The sequence below is a fragment of the Lagopus muta genome, chromosome 5, assembly GCF_023343835.1.
Source record: "Lagopus muta isolate bLagMut1 chromosome 5, bLagMut1 primary, whole genome shotgun sequence".
In the NCBI taxonomy this organism is placed as follows: domain Eukaryota; kingdom Metazoa; phylum Chordata; class Aves; order Galliformes; family Phasianidae; genus Lagopus; species Lagopus muta.
In genome coordinates, this window is record NC_064437.1 from 64,731,472 (window position 1) to 64,745,155 (window position 13,684).

At 56.0% G+C, this 13,684-nt stretch overlaps 1 protein-coding gene and 1 long non-coding RNA gene across 17 annotated transcripts in view; one reads left to right on the forward strand and one right to left on the reverse strand.

Annotated features, from left to right (window-relative positions):
- The window catches only part of EBF3 (EBF transcription factor 3), a 112,612-nt gene extending 110,586 nt beyond the window's left edge, over nt 1–2,026 (reverse strand). For 15 of the 16 annotated variants that reach the window (XM_048943986.1, XM_048943988.1, XM_048943985.1 and 12 more), the window contains exons 1-4: nt 1,605–2,026; nt 1,362–1,518; nt 1,081–1,144; nt 447–502 (exon numbers count right to left, since the gene is read on the reverse strand). In XM_048943986.1, the coding sequence (XP_048799943.1) occupies nt 447–502; nt 1,081–1,144; nt 1,362–1,518; nt 1,605–1,738 (411 nt within the window). In that variant the 5' untranslated portion in view covers nt 1,739–2,026. The remainder of the gene's footprint in view (nt 1–446; nt 503–1,080; nt 1,145–1,361; nt 1,519–1,604) is intronic. The other variant, XM_048943983.1, reaches the window with a different exon arrangement.
- On the forward strand, nt 1,234–2,322 carry LOC125692889 (uncharacterized). The gene is made up of 3 exons (XR_007376915.1): nt 1,234–1,335; nt 1,470–1,545; nt 2,190–2,322. It is a non-coding gene; the product is annotated as an uncharacterized LOC125692889 (long non-coding RNA).
- Nucleotides 2,323–13,684: the final 11,362 nt, after the last annotated feature.

Here is a 13,684-nt window from a genome sequence, read left to right on the forward strand (position 1 = left end):
GCTGACTTTTCACCTCGGCACATTTAACTTTTAAATCCGAGGGAACGTCTCGCGTTACTCCGTGGCCGAGGTATAAAAGAAGGGGGGACGGGCGGGGGGGGGGAAGAAAAGGGCGAAGCGTGGCCGGCAGGAGGGCAGCCAGAAAAATATCAACCCCCCAAAAATAAAAGGAAAAATAAAAAGTTATAAAGGAGTAAAAAAAAAAAAAAAAAAAAAAAAGTGCTTTAAAAAATAAATCTGGGCAACTGGCTGGGGTTATTTTCCCTTTCTCCTCTACCCCTCGCTGAACGAACGCTAACAGACACGGCAACGAGCATCTACCGAGGCCACATCGCACTCGCTGCCCCACCGCTGGCTGATGCGGCCCCGGGGTGCCCGGATCTGACAGCGGGGAGCTCCGCGCGGCCCCCCCGGCACGGCCCGACCCGGAGCAGAGCGGCTCTCACCTGTTTGGTCATGGAGTCTATGAGGCGCACGTAGAGGTCCTGCTCCGTCCTCACTCCTGCGGGGAAGCAGAGAGAAATCCGCGTTAGAGTTTCCCACGGAGCCGAGCGGGGTTACATCGCGCCCGGCTTGCAATTAAAATGGAAAGGAGTGGGGATGGGGGGGAGGGGGGGAAGGGAGAGAGAGGGGGAGAAAAAAAAAATCAAAATAAAAATAAGAAATGGGGAGGAGGAGGGAGAGCTGCCTGCACGCGGAGCGGGGCGGGGGGGCCCGGGGCGGCGGGGCCGGGGGCGGCGGGGCCCGGGCCGGGCTGTGCTCCGCTCCGCCGCGATAATTACCGGTAATTGGCAAAAGTGGGAAAAGTCACTTAAAAGTGGTGCTGCGCGCAGCGCCTATCGATCCCCTTTTTTACTCCCCACTTCAAGCCCGGCCGCTTAATCATGTGAAGTGCCATTGACTTATTGATCGCTCCTGTTTTGTTTTCCTCCCGTGCCGGGGAAGGAGCCGTGTTTACACGCGTGCAATTTTCATCTCCGAATCTTTACAAAATAATAATAATCATAGTCATAACAATGAAAGGCCTTGAAAAAGAAAGCGAGACTTTGCTGCGGCGCGCGAGGCGACGGCAAAACTTACCATTGCTATACAATAACTGAAGTTTATAATGAATCCCATTGTTAGTTTTTTCATTGTTTGGCTCCTGCAAGTAACGATAAATAACGACATTCAGTACGAGCGCGGCTCGCGGCTCCGGGCGGCCGCTGCGTGCCCCGCGCAGTCCCCGCCCCGCACGGCCCCGTCCCGCCCGGCCGAGGGGCTGCGGCGTTGGGACCGCGCTTCGGAACGGCCGGCACGGGAACGCTAACGGTCGGAACGGGAGCAACGATAGCGGTAGGAGTAGCGGCGGGCAGACTTACTTTCTCTTTCTCCACAAAGTCCACAAAAGCCGTTCTCTCAATCTCCACCGGCTGCCCCTGCCTGTCGTACAGAGCTAAGACGAAGTGGAAAAAATTGGATTTTCTCAGGTTGGAAGGCGGCTGTTTCTCGAAATGCGCCCGAGCCAGCCCTACGCCGCTGCGGGAGAGAACAAGACAAGGCGCGGTGAGCGCGGAGCGGAGCGGGCGGCGGCGGAGCGGCGGGGCCGGGGGGGCCGCACCTACCTTTGCGCGGCCGTGTTGGCATCCACCACTCCGGCCGTGTGCATCCACGAGCGGACCGGGTTCATGCCGCTGCCCAGCGGCTCCTCCTTCATGGTCGTTCCGCCTCGTGGTATATTTTCCTGAATCCCAAACATTAAAACAAGCGGGGGCGGCGGCAGCTCCTAAGCAAAAGGGGGGGACGCGGAGGGGAGCGCGGTGCGGTGCGGGCTCGGTCGGTGCCCCTCTCCGGAGGAGCGCTCGGTGCCGGAGCTCTGCGGGAAGAGAGTCCGCTCCGAGCCTCGCTGCCTTCCTCAGCGCGTCCTGCGCGGGCACCACATCAACAATTTGCGGAGTTCTTCTGCGCGGCCGCGCGGGTGGCGTTCCAGCTTGGAGGTTCGGAATGGTAAAAAAAAAAATACAAAAAAAATACAAAAAAAAAAAAAAAAAAAAAAAGGAGAAAAAGGAAAAAAAAAAAAAAAAAGAAAGAAAGAAAAAGTGGAACTACAGCCGGCGACACTGCGAGGTTTGGGGTTTTGGGGTATTGGCTTTTTTTGGGGGGGGCTTTTTTTTTTCGGAAGAATAAATATTTTTGTTGTTGTTTTGTAGATGCGCTCAACGTGGTGTCATCCTAGTAAAACAGCATCAAAAAAAGCTTCAGGACACTGCTGAATCGACCACTTCTGGCAAGGCTCTCCTGCTCCAAAAGACAAATAAACGAAAAAATGATTACCGCGGAGGTGTTCCCGGGCACAGGAGAGCGGGGCGCGGGCCCGTGGCGTCTCGCGGAATGGACGGCGGCGCGCGGAGCCCGGCCCTCCCTCCCCGAGGAGCGCGCCCTTCCCGGGAGCCGGGCCCCGCACCGCGGGAGCCGCGCTGTCAGCGCTGACGCGCGCAGGGGCGGAGCCCGAGCCATATATGGCCCGCACGGCCCGGCCCCGCGCCCGCGCCTCCGCCGCTGCAGCCGCCGCCGCCGCGCTCCTGCCGGCCCCTGCCGGCCCAGGCTGCTGCTGGTGGGGTGGGGTGGGGAGAAGGGGGGGTGTGAGTGGACGGAGGCGCGCGGTGAAGAGTCGGAAGGAGATAATTAAAGAGGGAGATGACGAGGGTTGGGAAAGGGATGGGAAAGTGAGGTGAGCGAAGAGGAGAAAAAAATAATAATAATAATTTTAATTTTTTTTTTTTTTTTTAGAAAAAGGGGGTAAAAAGAAGGAAAAAAAAAAGCGGAGAAGTAATTAATAAATGAAAAGTAAAATGAAGCCGAGGAACTTTAAAGCGAAGTGATAAAAATAAGAAGAATGAGAAATAAAATGAACAAAAAAAAAAAAAAAGAAAGAAAAATTAAAAAAAAAAAAAAGAGTGAGTGCACAACGCGACCGTGGGAGAGTGGGGTTTGTCCCGCCGAGAAAAGCCTCAGCACCTGCCCACGAGCACAGGGGGTCCCGCCGCCCCCCACCTCTGCCCCGTGCGGCGCTGGGCCGCGGGGCTGTGCGGGCAAAGCGCGGCCTGGGGGTGACAGCTGGGGGCGGGGGAGGCCGGGGGCGGACAAAGGCTGTGCTGGGCACCGACCTGGGGAGAGGCAGAGCGCGGCCCCCCGCACACACACGCACGCACACACACACACTCACGCTCTCCCGCACACGTGCGGTTGCGCCCTCAGCCCCGTGCCCGCGCAGCTTGCGCCTTGTGTGCGCGGAGCCGCCCTGCCCGCCGTGCCCGGCCCAGGAGTTCCCCGCTCGGGTGAACAGCGGCGGTCAGGACGGTCGCGTTGTTGCGATGAATCGGTGAGAATGGAAATCCGCCCCGTGCTGTCGGGAGAACCCGCTCCTTCCTCCGAGGGGCGAGGGAAAAGCTGCGTTAGAAAGCAATCTATTTTGCTGGTGTTGGGGGTTAATGACTATTGCCAAAGATAAGTGAATTATCAAAGCTGTTGCTCTACCCGATCTCAAAATCCATTACATTGCTGGCCGTCTAATTAAATACGTAAGTATAATAAAATCATATTTTATGACTATTTGAGGGTAATGAGATTAGTCTTTAGAAGCGATCGCCACATATTAAAGATGCCACTGTCTATAGAATGTTAATAACCTTAAATCAAAGTGTATGGAAACTATTCATGATAAATTAAAAGAAAATTCCCGTGTTCATCAGCAGCGCGGAGCGGTGGAGGCGCAGCCCCAAAACGCGGCGGTGTCGCCGGGGGGGGGGGAGGAACGCAAAGCGGCCGTCCCAGCAGCGCTACGCGGATTTTTGGGCGCTCCGGGCAGGCGCGCAGAAGGCGCGCACCTCAAAAGAAGCGGAAAAAAAAAACCCACCAAAACATACGCGACGACGCCACAACGGTGCGGTATTTCCTACAGCGGAACAATGCCGAAGTTGTCCCTTCCCCGTGCTAACGAAAGCGTAATGCTTCAAATCATTTACAGTATCTTTAATTCAGATTACACGCGCCGAGGCGATTTAAATCTGATTACCAAATTAGGAGGTTTTAAAACAAATCCTTTTAAATCTGATACTGTTGACTAAAGAGGGGGGAAAAAAAGAAAGTTCCATAAGCCCATCGCATAAGGTAACGATCCTGCCCCAGAAAGAAAGGGAGTTTTAAACCTTTTTGACAACAAATGCAGCTGCCCCACTATTTTGGACGATATTAAGCGAAAATGAATGCAAATCTGTGTTCAGAAGCCATCTGGCCAGAAATAGGGGAATCAGCTGCTCCTCACAACAGGCTCTGAGGCTGAATCTATTTCAGCTCATTTTCTAGATCATCTGGTCCTGCACCCAAAGCGTGGAAAATACGGTCTTTATCATTCACCAACTTTATGTTGCGGGGTTTGTTGGTTTGGGTTTGTTTTTTTTTGTTGTTGTTGTTGTTGGCGTTTTTTTTTTGTTTGTTTGTTTGTTTTGTTTTTTCCTTTTCTCTTTATTTTGCGGGGATGGCTCCGCTCTCCCCGCGCTCGGTCGGGCCCCGGCACCGCTCCTGTCCGCAGCCGCTCCGCACGGAGGGGCCCGGCCCGGCTCTCCCCTCTGACCCAGGACCTCTCGGGGCTTTTTGTTCCGCGGCCGCTCGGGAGGGGTGGGCAGAACCTCGCAGAGAGGCCCGGCGCCGGGCGGGCAGTGGGCTTCGGGGGCTGCCGGGGGCGGCCCGGGCCCTCCCGGTTCCGCAGCCCTCCTCCTCCTCCTCCTTTTGCTCGCCGAGTCTCCCTTTTGTGTGAATTTACGGGGTGAGGCTTCAGTGATCCCCCCCCGCAAATTTGCATTTAAATAGCGACATCAAGCGATTCGCGTGCCACACACCAGTGGGCTCCCAGATGTCGCTCAGATGGCCGCAGCCCAGCTGTCCCCCGAGCCGGGCCGAGCGCTCCCGACCCCCGCGGCCCCCGCGCCCCGGGTACCGCCCGCCGCGCCCGGCCCGGGGCCACCTCCCCCCCCCCCCCCTCACTCCCCCCCGGCCGCAATAAATCACCTCCGCGGATCCCTTCCTCCTCTCGCATATAATAACACATAATCACGTACTGTACATGGATCGCGCAGATTAAAATTGATAGCCTCATTTCCACAGCTGTTATAGGATTCTCCTAAACTTTATTATTATTATTATTTTTTGGTGGTGGTGTTCCTCGGGACAATCCTCTCGGGACTATTATCGTAATTATTGCACTTTTTTTTTTTTTTTTTTAAACTTCATTTCCACACTCCCCCCCCCGCTCTCCCCCTCCCCTCTCCCCCCCCCATAACCCCCCCCCCCCGCCGCTTTTCGAGGATATCCATCACACAACACGGAGCCCCGCGTGGATTTGCCCACGCGGACCCTCGGGGGCTCTCCCCGCTCCTCTCCCTCCGACCCGGCCCGGCTCCGCACCCCCGGTCCCGCTGGGGGGGGGGCACCGACCCGCACTGCGCTGCGCGGCGCTCCTGTGGGGGTACGGCGGGGCCCGCGCAGCGCCCGCGCAACTCTCAGACTTTTACTGTTCGAAGGCGCCGCTGTTATTAACGCGCTGGGTTACATAGGTGTAACTGACGCCCGCTTGAACCGAAACAAATCTCAGCTAACTCTCGTTTCCTGTGTCCCGGAGCAGTGATAAATGGGTATTTTCGGGTATTTTCAGTAACAGCGGAGGATGCCCAGGTACGGCCGCTCCGCTTTCGGAGGGGCGGGGGCTGGCCGCTGACGGGCACCTCCCGACATACATGCGAAGGGGAACGCGTTGCGGACGAGGCAACGACGGCGGGGTCCCCGGCGGCCGCTCCGCGCGGCTCCGCGCAACCTGCTCCCGGCGCCTGGAGGCGCGCAGCGGGCACGCAGGGCTGGGATCGCACCTCCGTTTGGCCTCCTGTCAGCCCGCCTCCCGGGCTCCGTCTTCTACGTCTCCGTCTCCCGGCTCGGGCCAACTTCGGAACTCGGCTGAAATTTCAGTTCCCGATCACCCCGCGCCCTGAGAAAGGCCGAGGGGGATCCGAGCTCCCGGCGTGGGCGCACACATCCGCGCCCCGAGCGGGGCCATCCGACGGGTGCGGGCAGCCCGCTGTCCCGCTGCGCTCCCCGCGAGGCAGAAGCCGGGCACTGCGGAGCCCCTGGGCTCGGCCCAGGCCTCGAGCTGCGCGGGCGCGGCGCAGGACTCGCGGGGGACGCTACCTCTGTCCCTCCCCGGTCCTTTCGGGCAGCTCTGCCCGAGTCACTCTACCCCTACCCCGCTCCCTTCCCGCGGCCTTGCGCTGTCTTTGCGCGACCCTTAGCCGGGCTGCGCGGCGGGGGGAGCGGCACAGAGCCCGCTCGGCGGTGCGGAGCCGTTCTGCTGAAGGTACCGCTCGGCACTGCGCTGTTCCAGGAGCGCTTTCACCCCCCGCGCCCCCGATATTGTTAAAGGAAGAATTAGTTCCCGACAGAACAAGGCTGAAAGTTGCCCCGTATCCGCACGGCGGGCGCCTCACGGAGATGCTCCTTTGCGGGCACCGCCCGGCTGCGGCCCGCTCCCAACGCTGCTCCGCCGGGGCCGCCCCCGCGGTGCGGTGCGGTGCGGTGCGGAGCGTGGGGGGCTGCGGCCGGACGGCTCCTCCCGCGCCGCGAGAACAATACGAAGGGAGTGCGACTGAACAAACAAGGATCGATCAGATAATTTCAGATATTATAATTGGCTTTAATTAAACACACTTCGTTCTAATTAACTCTGAAATTTTAGCATGCTTTGGGACGTTGGTGTCTGATTTGATATTGTCAGTCCAGATGTCCTAATAAAATTCAATCCTCCACTCAAGACTTCAATATTCACTAAGAACAAAATGCAAATTAAATGTAAAACCTAAAGTATCGCCAAAGGTATAATCAAGAAAGGTGTCTCAAAACTTCTCACTTTTTATTACGCAGTAGTTAGAAAATGCAGATTACATCCTAACAAGACCTCAGCTGAATAATATAAAGCTTAACTCTTTCCTGGTCAAGGCTCGCTCTCCCCGGCGCTCTGCCCTGAAGGGATTCGGAGCGGCAGATGCCAACGCGCAGCGGGACCGGCGCTCCGCGGGCCGCGTCCCCTCGGGCTGTGCCCGATGCTGAGCGGAGCTTTGGGCTGCAGCGCTGCCCCGGCGGGGAGAGGCGGGCACCGAGCTCCGGGCACCGGGCAGCCACTACCCTCGGGGGGCAGAGAGGGAGGATGCCTCAGAGCGCACCGCTGCCCCGCACGACCCTCGCCAGCCTCCGTGGTCCCTCTCAACCCTAAAGAGCTGCGGGGCCGCCCCGCTCCGGGAGCTCCCGGGGCTCGGGCAGCGCTGCGCGGATCTTTCAGTCGAGCCCCGGCTCTGGCGGAGCGCTGCGCGGTGCGCAGAGAGGAGCGAGCGGGACTAGGGGAGAAGGGCCGTTCCCGCATTAAACGATTGTATGTTTTCCATGCTAATGGAGTCACTTAACGCTGTTGCTAATTTAACTTTTTCAAAAGGCCACAGCGTGGCGATTTGCATTTTCTTTAGGATATTGAAACAGGGAAAACTGCTGGGCGGTGAGGCTGCCCAGAGCGTAGCTGGGGGCCATGCAGAAATAAAAACAGAGGAAGAAAAGAAGAAAGAAAGAAACTGCCTTCTCTTCTAGACTATTAATAAGCAATTTGTCCCGCTGAAATTTACATTGCAAAGACAAACGCGTCGGGCGCCCGGCTGCTGCTCGGCCCCACTGCGCGGATCGGGCACCCCGCACCCCGCACCGCCCCGCCGGACCCCCCCGGGCAGCGCTGCCGCTCCGCCCGGCCCGCACCGCCCCGCGCAGTTCCGAGCGCCCCGCGCAGCGCCGCGCCCGCTTTGGGCCGACAACAAGTGCTGGAGCGGAGCTTCCCCCGCGCATCTCCGCTCCGAGCGGCTGTAGCGTGGGGACCGTGTGCCATCTACAGGACAGTCTGCTCCCAGCCTGCGAGCCGCCTCGCTCTCCGCACACACTGATGATCGCCGTTTGAACTTCGGAGCGTCAGATTAAAAAACTTCGCGGATAATAAAGGGCTGCGGCGCTGCCCGCGAGTTTTTAAGGCGTTAGACGAAAAGATATGAAATGTAAAGATAATGCGATTTGATTTGTTAGTCTAACTCCGCGATTTGAGAGTTGATGTCCCCACAGACCGGGCTCGCTTTTTCCCTTTATTTATTTTTATTAAAACATCAATCTACTTCGGAGCTGAGTGAACTCCGTTTCACCTAGAGAACATAAAATTCTCCATCCCAAGGAAATAAGCACCTTTCATAAATCAGCGGTATTCCTGACAGATCGATCAATTTTTGGTTGTTAATCCGAAAGGAGGAGTTTTAATTGCTTCCTCCGTTTGCAGCCCGGGCACCTCGGCCGGCGGCTCCGGCGGCGCCCGGCTTCGCTTTTGTGCGGAGGGGAGGGGAAAAAAAAAAACCCGGAGACGCGGCCGAGACCCGCGCGGCACCGCGCAACCTGCGCGCAGGACGGGAGCGAGGAGCGGCGAGGCGGGACGCGTGCGGGCGCGCACCCCCCGCGGTCTCCACGCGCAGCCCATCCCAGGTAAGCGGGTCCCCGCCGCCGCCCCCCGCCCGCCGCGCTCCGTCCCCTCGCAGCGCGCAAAAGGTGCGCACCCCGGCGCGCAGCGGGAGCGAGCCCCGCGCTTACCTTGGGCGGCCAACGGGGCCGGGCAGAGCTTTTCCCAGGGAAAGTCCCGACCCGCGCGGAGGGCACTGTTTATTGAGGAGGGGAACGGCGGAGGAGTGCGTGCGCTCTGCGCGCTTTACCACCACACTTACGGCCGAGCCTCGCTGGGGCACGGCGCTGCGCGGAGCGCAGCAGTGCGCAAGCGCCCCCCCCGCGCTGAGCGGGCGGGAGGCGGGCGGGGGGCGCGGGGGACCCGCGGGGGCGGAAACGGCGGCCTCGCCCCGGCCCCTCCCGGCCCCGCCCGGCCGCTGGGAGCTGCGCCACGGCGCAGCGGAGCCCGGCGCTGCCCGGCGGTGCGCGGTTCTCACGGCGCAGCGCTTTGGGAACGCAACAGTTTTCTCCGCCGGTGCCCGCTGTGCGCGACGCGGGGGGGGGGGGGGAAATGCCGGAGCTGCGAGTCCCCACCGACACCGCGGGTTCGACGGCGGTAAGGCAGCCGGCCCGGCCCGGCCCGCACGGAGGGAGCGGTGCCCACGCAGTGCCGCGTTAACAGAGACGGGGTTTCAAGAAACTTTGCGGCTGCGTGAATGTTTGGTTTTGGAACGCGTGTGCTGGAACCGCACCGCAGCCATGGGGATCCCACTGGTCAGGAGCAATTCTGTTCTGTTTATTTCTGCTTTTCTTCCCTCCCTCCTGCAGCTCAGCTCAAGGACTCGTGCGGCATTGGTTCGTTTCGAGGAGGGACAGCTGCAGTGAGACTCGGAGCCCTGCTCACACAGATGCTTTCTAGTGATGCAGCACCGCTGTAAGTGATGTGAAGTTACAAGATGTGAAGGTATTTAGGAAAAAAAAAACCAAAAAACAAAACAACAACAACAAAACACCCAAAAAACTGTTTCCAAGTCAGGTGGATTCCTATAGTGAAGGGCAGTTCAGGAATGGAGCTACATGTATTAAAAATAAGCCCATCAATGCTGACCTTGGCTGTACGTTCAGATAACATTCCCTTTTGGGTTTGTTCTGCTGGCAGCTACTTTCTGGTTGGGTTTAATTTGTGCAGACATTCACCTGTGGAGGTTGGGCAGGCTTTGGTGCTGCCCAGCCCTCAGCATCTGTATGCAGCTGTCTGCAGTGCTGGGGCTGTCCTGCTGTGTCTGAGGGTGTGGGCTGGAGAACTTTGGGTGCTCTTCCAATGGGTTCCATTCCTACAGCGATGCTCGGAAAACTGCAAGCACTTCTTCAAAAGCCTCCCCAAGCAGAAAGGGAAAAAGGGCTTCTGCAGCCTCTGAAAACAGCATGAACATGGGGAACACTGGGCCCGAGACCTGGCAACTTCACCTAACCTGGCACCACATCGTAAACCCAGCAGCACTCTGTTAAAAACCACTGGGGGATCTGCTCTCACTGCAGGGTGAGTGCTTTTTGCACAGAGGTGGAAACGTTCCTGGTTAAGAAGTCCCACTCTGTCCACGCTGTGGTTCTCAGAGCATCTCTCCATGGGGCGGTGTGTGGCTGCCACGTGCTCTCCCAAAACTTCCACCTCCAGACCCAGGGAAGGGCCGTGCAGTGGAATGGTGTACAAATTAACAGGGGCGCTGCTGTGAGGAGCACGACTGACCCATTGCTAACATGTAAAAAAAATCATCTATTTTTCACACCCTGGTTGTGCTTTGCAGGAAAAATGAAAAAAGAAAACTTGATTGTGCCAGAGCCTTTGAGATCAGTGGCGCGAATACAAAGCAGGAGGTGATCGAGCAGCATCAGGTGCTTAAAGCACCAAAATCCCATCTCTGTGCTCAGTCCCCATGGGGCAGAGGGCTGTGTGTGCGTGGCAGTGCCCTGTGTGCCGGCATGGCACCGCCTGCAGCCCTGGCATCCCTCACTCCTGGATTAAATTACAGCGCTGTGGGACTGCTGTCTAACGGCAGCTACTTAAGTTATTAGAGTAGAACTGTGACAACATCTTGGTGCTCCTTATCTCTTTATTCTTAGCTCACTTTTTAACGCGCTGTGCACTCTATCAGCAGTTTTCATTCCTCCTCCTTTAATCTTACCTCCAGCCTTCAGTGTGCTCCAATGGCTCCTTTCAGCAGTGAGGCACTGAGGCTCCCGGCTCCAGCTCTGCAGGGACGCCTCCAGAAGCAGTGGTGACGTTTCCCCATGGTATAAGCATCTTACCATTGCAGTTTCATTCTTCCACCAGCCTGGAGGCATCTTGTCTGCTCTCAAATCAGGGCATCCCTCACGGCTGCAGCTCTTTTTCTAGTGGATGCTCCGTAACCACATCTCAGTGCCAAACACTCCACCAAACACTCACAGCTCCACAAATCTGCCTTCGTGGGTGGGAGGCTGAATCTAGGCAGCAGTGCTGGTGAAGCTTCAGATGTAGTTCTGTGGTAAGGAATGTAGTCATGGACCCAGCATGCCACCAGCACAACGCTCGTGCCTCCAAACAACCTCTGGGCAGCACCCAGTGCATTAGCAAAGCTAGTTTGTCTGTTCATGAGAGTGGACAGTGATAGGAGAAGGGGGAATGGTTTTAAACTGAGACAGGGGAGGTTTAGGTTGGATATGAGAAGGAAGTTTTTCACACAGAAGGTGGTGAGGCACTGGCACAGGTTGCCCAAGGAGGCTGTGGATGCCCCATCCCTGCAGGCATTCAAGGCCAGGCTGGATGTGGCTCTGGGCAGCCTGGGCTGCTGGTTGGTGACCTGCACACAGCAGGGGGTTGGAGCTGGATGAGCATTGTGCTCCTTTGCAACCCAGGCCGTTCTGTGATTTTATGATAGGAGGACTGGAGATTCAGACCAGGATTATCTATTGAGCACCATGCATAAAGATCTTGTTTTCCATCATCACAAAGTCGTTTTCCTCACGTGCTGAAATCTCTCCCAGACATTCTTTTCTTCGTGTAGAAAAGAGAAAGTGAGTAAAGTATGGTGATAGAAAAGGTCACACTCTCAAAGCCATAAAAAAGGTAATGTCACCTCCTCCAGTGCTGGGGGTTAAATACTTGAGTGGGAAGTGTCAGGGATGTGAGAAGATATAGGCTGGAGATGCAGCCCTTCTGCATGGAGTGCCAAGCTGCAGTCCCCCAGCTCTGAGCTATGGGGCAGGAGGTCACCTGTGTGGTGGCTGCCAGCTCCTGGGAAACGTGGCAGTGGGGCCCACGCTTTGCTGCTGTAAAAATATTACAGCCCACTGATGGAGACGGGTGGGATGAAGGAAGAGAATGTGAGCATAATAAAAAAATAAACAAGAGCAGTGAGAATATTGCATGTAAGTATTGCTAGCAGGGCTCAAGCAGCAGGCTCTGCTGGAAACCGTCTTAGGCACCGCAATACAAAAACGCTTTCTTTTTAGAAGGAAAACAACCTAATCAGGACATATTTGCATGGCAATGTACTCGTAGGGAGAGTAAGCTGGAGTTATCTCCTTCAATTATGTGTGCTTGTCCTAGAGAGGGATGCAAATAATAAATATAATGCAGTGATTTCCACATGTGTATCCTAGCTGAGAACCCAGCTCACACACCGAGTCATATGTGATGCACAGGAAGGAGAAGAGAAGAACATTGTGAGCATTTCTGAGTGCTCGTGGGCATGAAGTGCTGCCTGGCACCCAATATTCCAAAGGGGCATTGGAACAAACCTGTGTGTGGAAGAAGTGCCCCCTGGTCTTGTGATGGGAGGAGGGACACTGCAGAGAAATGAGCTTGGGCTGAATAAAAGCAGCAAATAAAGCGGGGAGTGAGATGAAGAATGATGCGGGCCTTCATTTCTTTCAAGGTAAAATCACTGGTCCCAGGTGTCAGCACCTCATAGACCTGCATGGATGTGTTTTGAACCCACTGAATTATAGATCTGAGTGGGTTTTTACGTGTGTGCTTTGTTTGGGGTGGAATTTTATCTGCTTTCTGTTTATCTCTATTGCACTACAAGCAACAGCTCTGCTTCGCTGGCTGAATCTGCTTTATAATCAGATGCTCCATTTCTATAAGGCACAAAATGTTTAGCTGACCTTTTATGAAGGAAGATTACAGAAGAGAGATTAAAGAGCTGATTTATTACTTATTGCTTCTATTTTCTGTGCTGGAGAAATTTAAACGTGAATTAAGATACATTCTGCAGAACAACCCGCTCTGCCCAGCTGCAGTGCGCCAGCACAGAACTGAAGCTGGCCACCACAATGCTACGAATCCTGGAGTATTTAACAAGAATTTGAGGGATCAATAAGCAATATTAGCAGTGTGTGAGGGTCCTCACTGCCTGCAGTGAGTCATTCCTGCAGTTTATTGAGAACTAACACAAAATATGCTTTGCTACCTTCTTTATTTTAAGGTGGGAGATTGATCTCCTAACTTTGCTATGGTTCCACACCCTGTCACAGGGCTCTCTGGCAGTCACAGAGTGGCAGCTGACAGCTGTAGAGTTTACCTGGCACTGTGCAGCAGCACAAAACACGACAGTGTGATTTATTTAGTGCACAAAAATGGGAAATGCTGATCAGAGAGGATCACAAACTCTCCTGCCCGGTCACTGCAGTGGGAACATCAGGCTGCATGGCAGCCCTGCACTTGGACAGACTAAAATCAGCAGAATTATCAGCACAAGAAAGACATGGAGCTCTTGGAATGGGTCCACAGGAGAGCCATGAAGATGATCAGAGGGCTGGAGCACCTCCCCTGTAAAGAAAAGTTGAGGGAACTGGGCTTGTTTTGCTTGGAAAGAGAAGGCTCCAGGGAGAACTCATTGTGGCCTTCCAGTATTTGAAGGGAGCGTATAAACAGGAGGGGGAACGGATGTTTGTGAGGGTGGATGGTGAGAGGACAAGGGGGAATGGTTTTAAAGTGAGACAGGGGAGGTTGAGGTTGGATATGAGGAGGAAGTTTTTCCCCCAGAGGGTGGTGAGGCACTGGCACAGGTTGCCCAAGGAGGCTGTGGATGCCCCATCCCTGCAGGCATCCAAGGCCAGGCTGGATGTGGCTCTGGGCAGCCTGGGCTGCTGGTTGGTGACC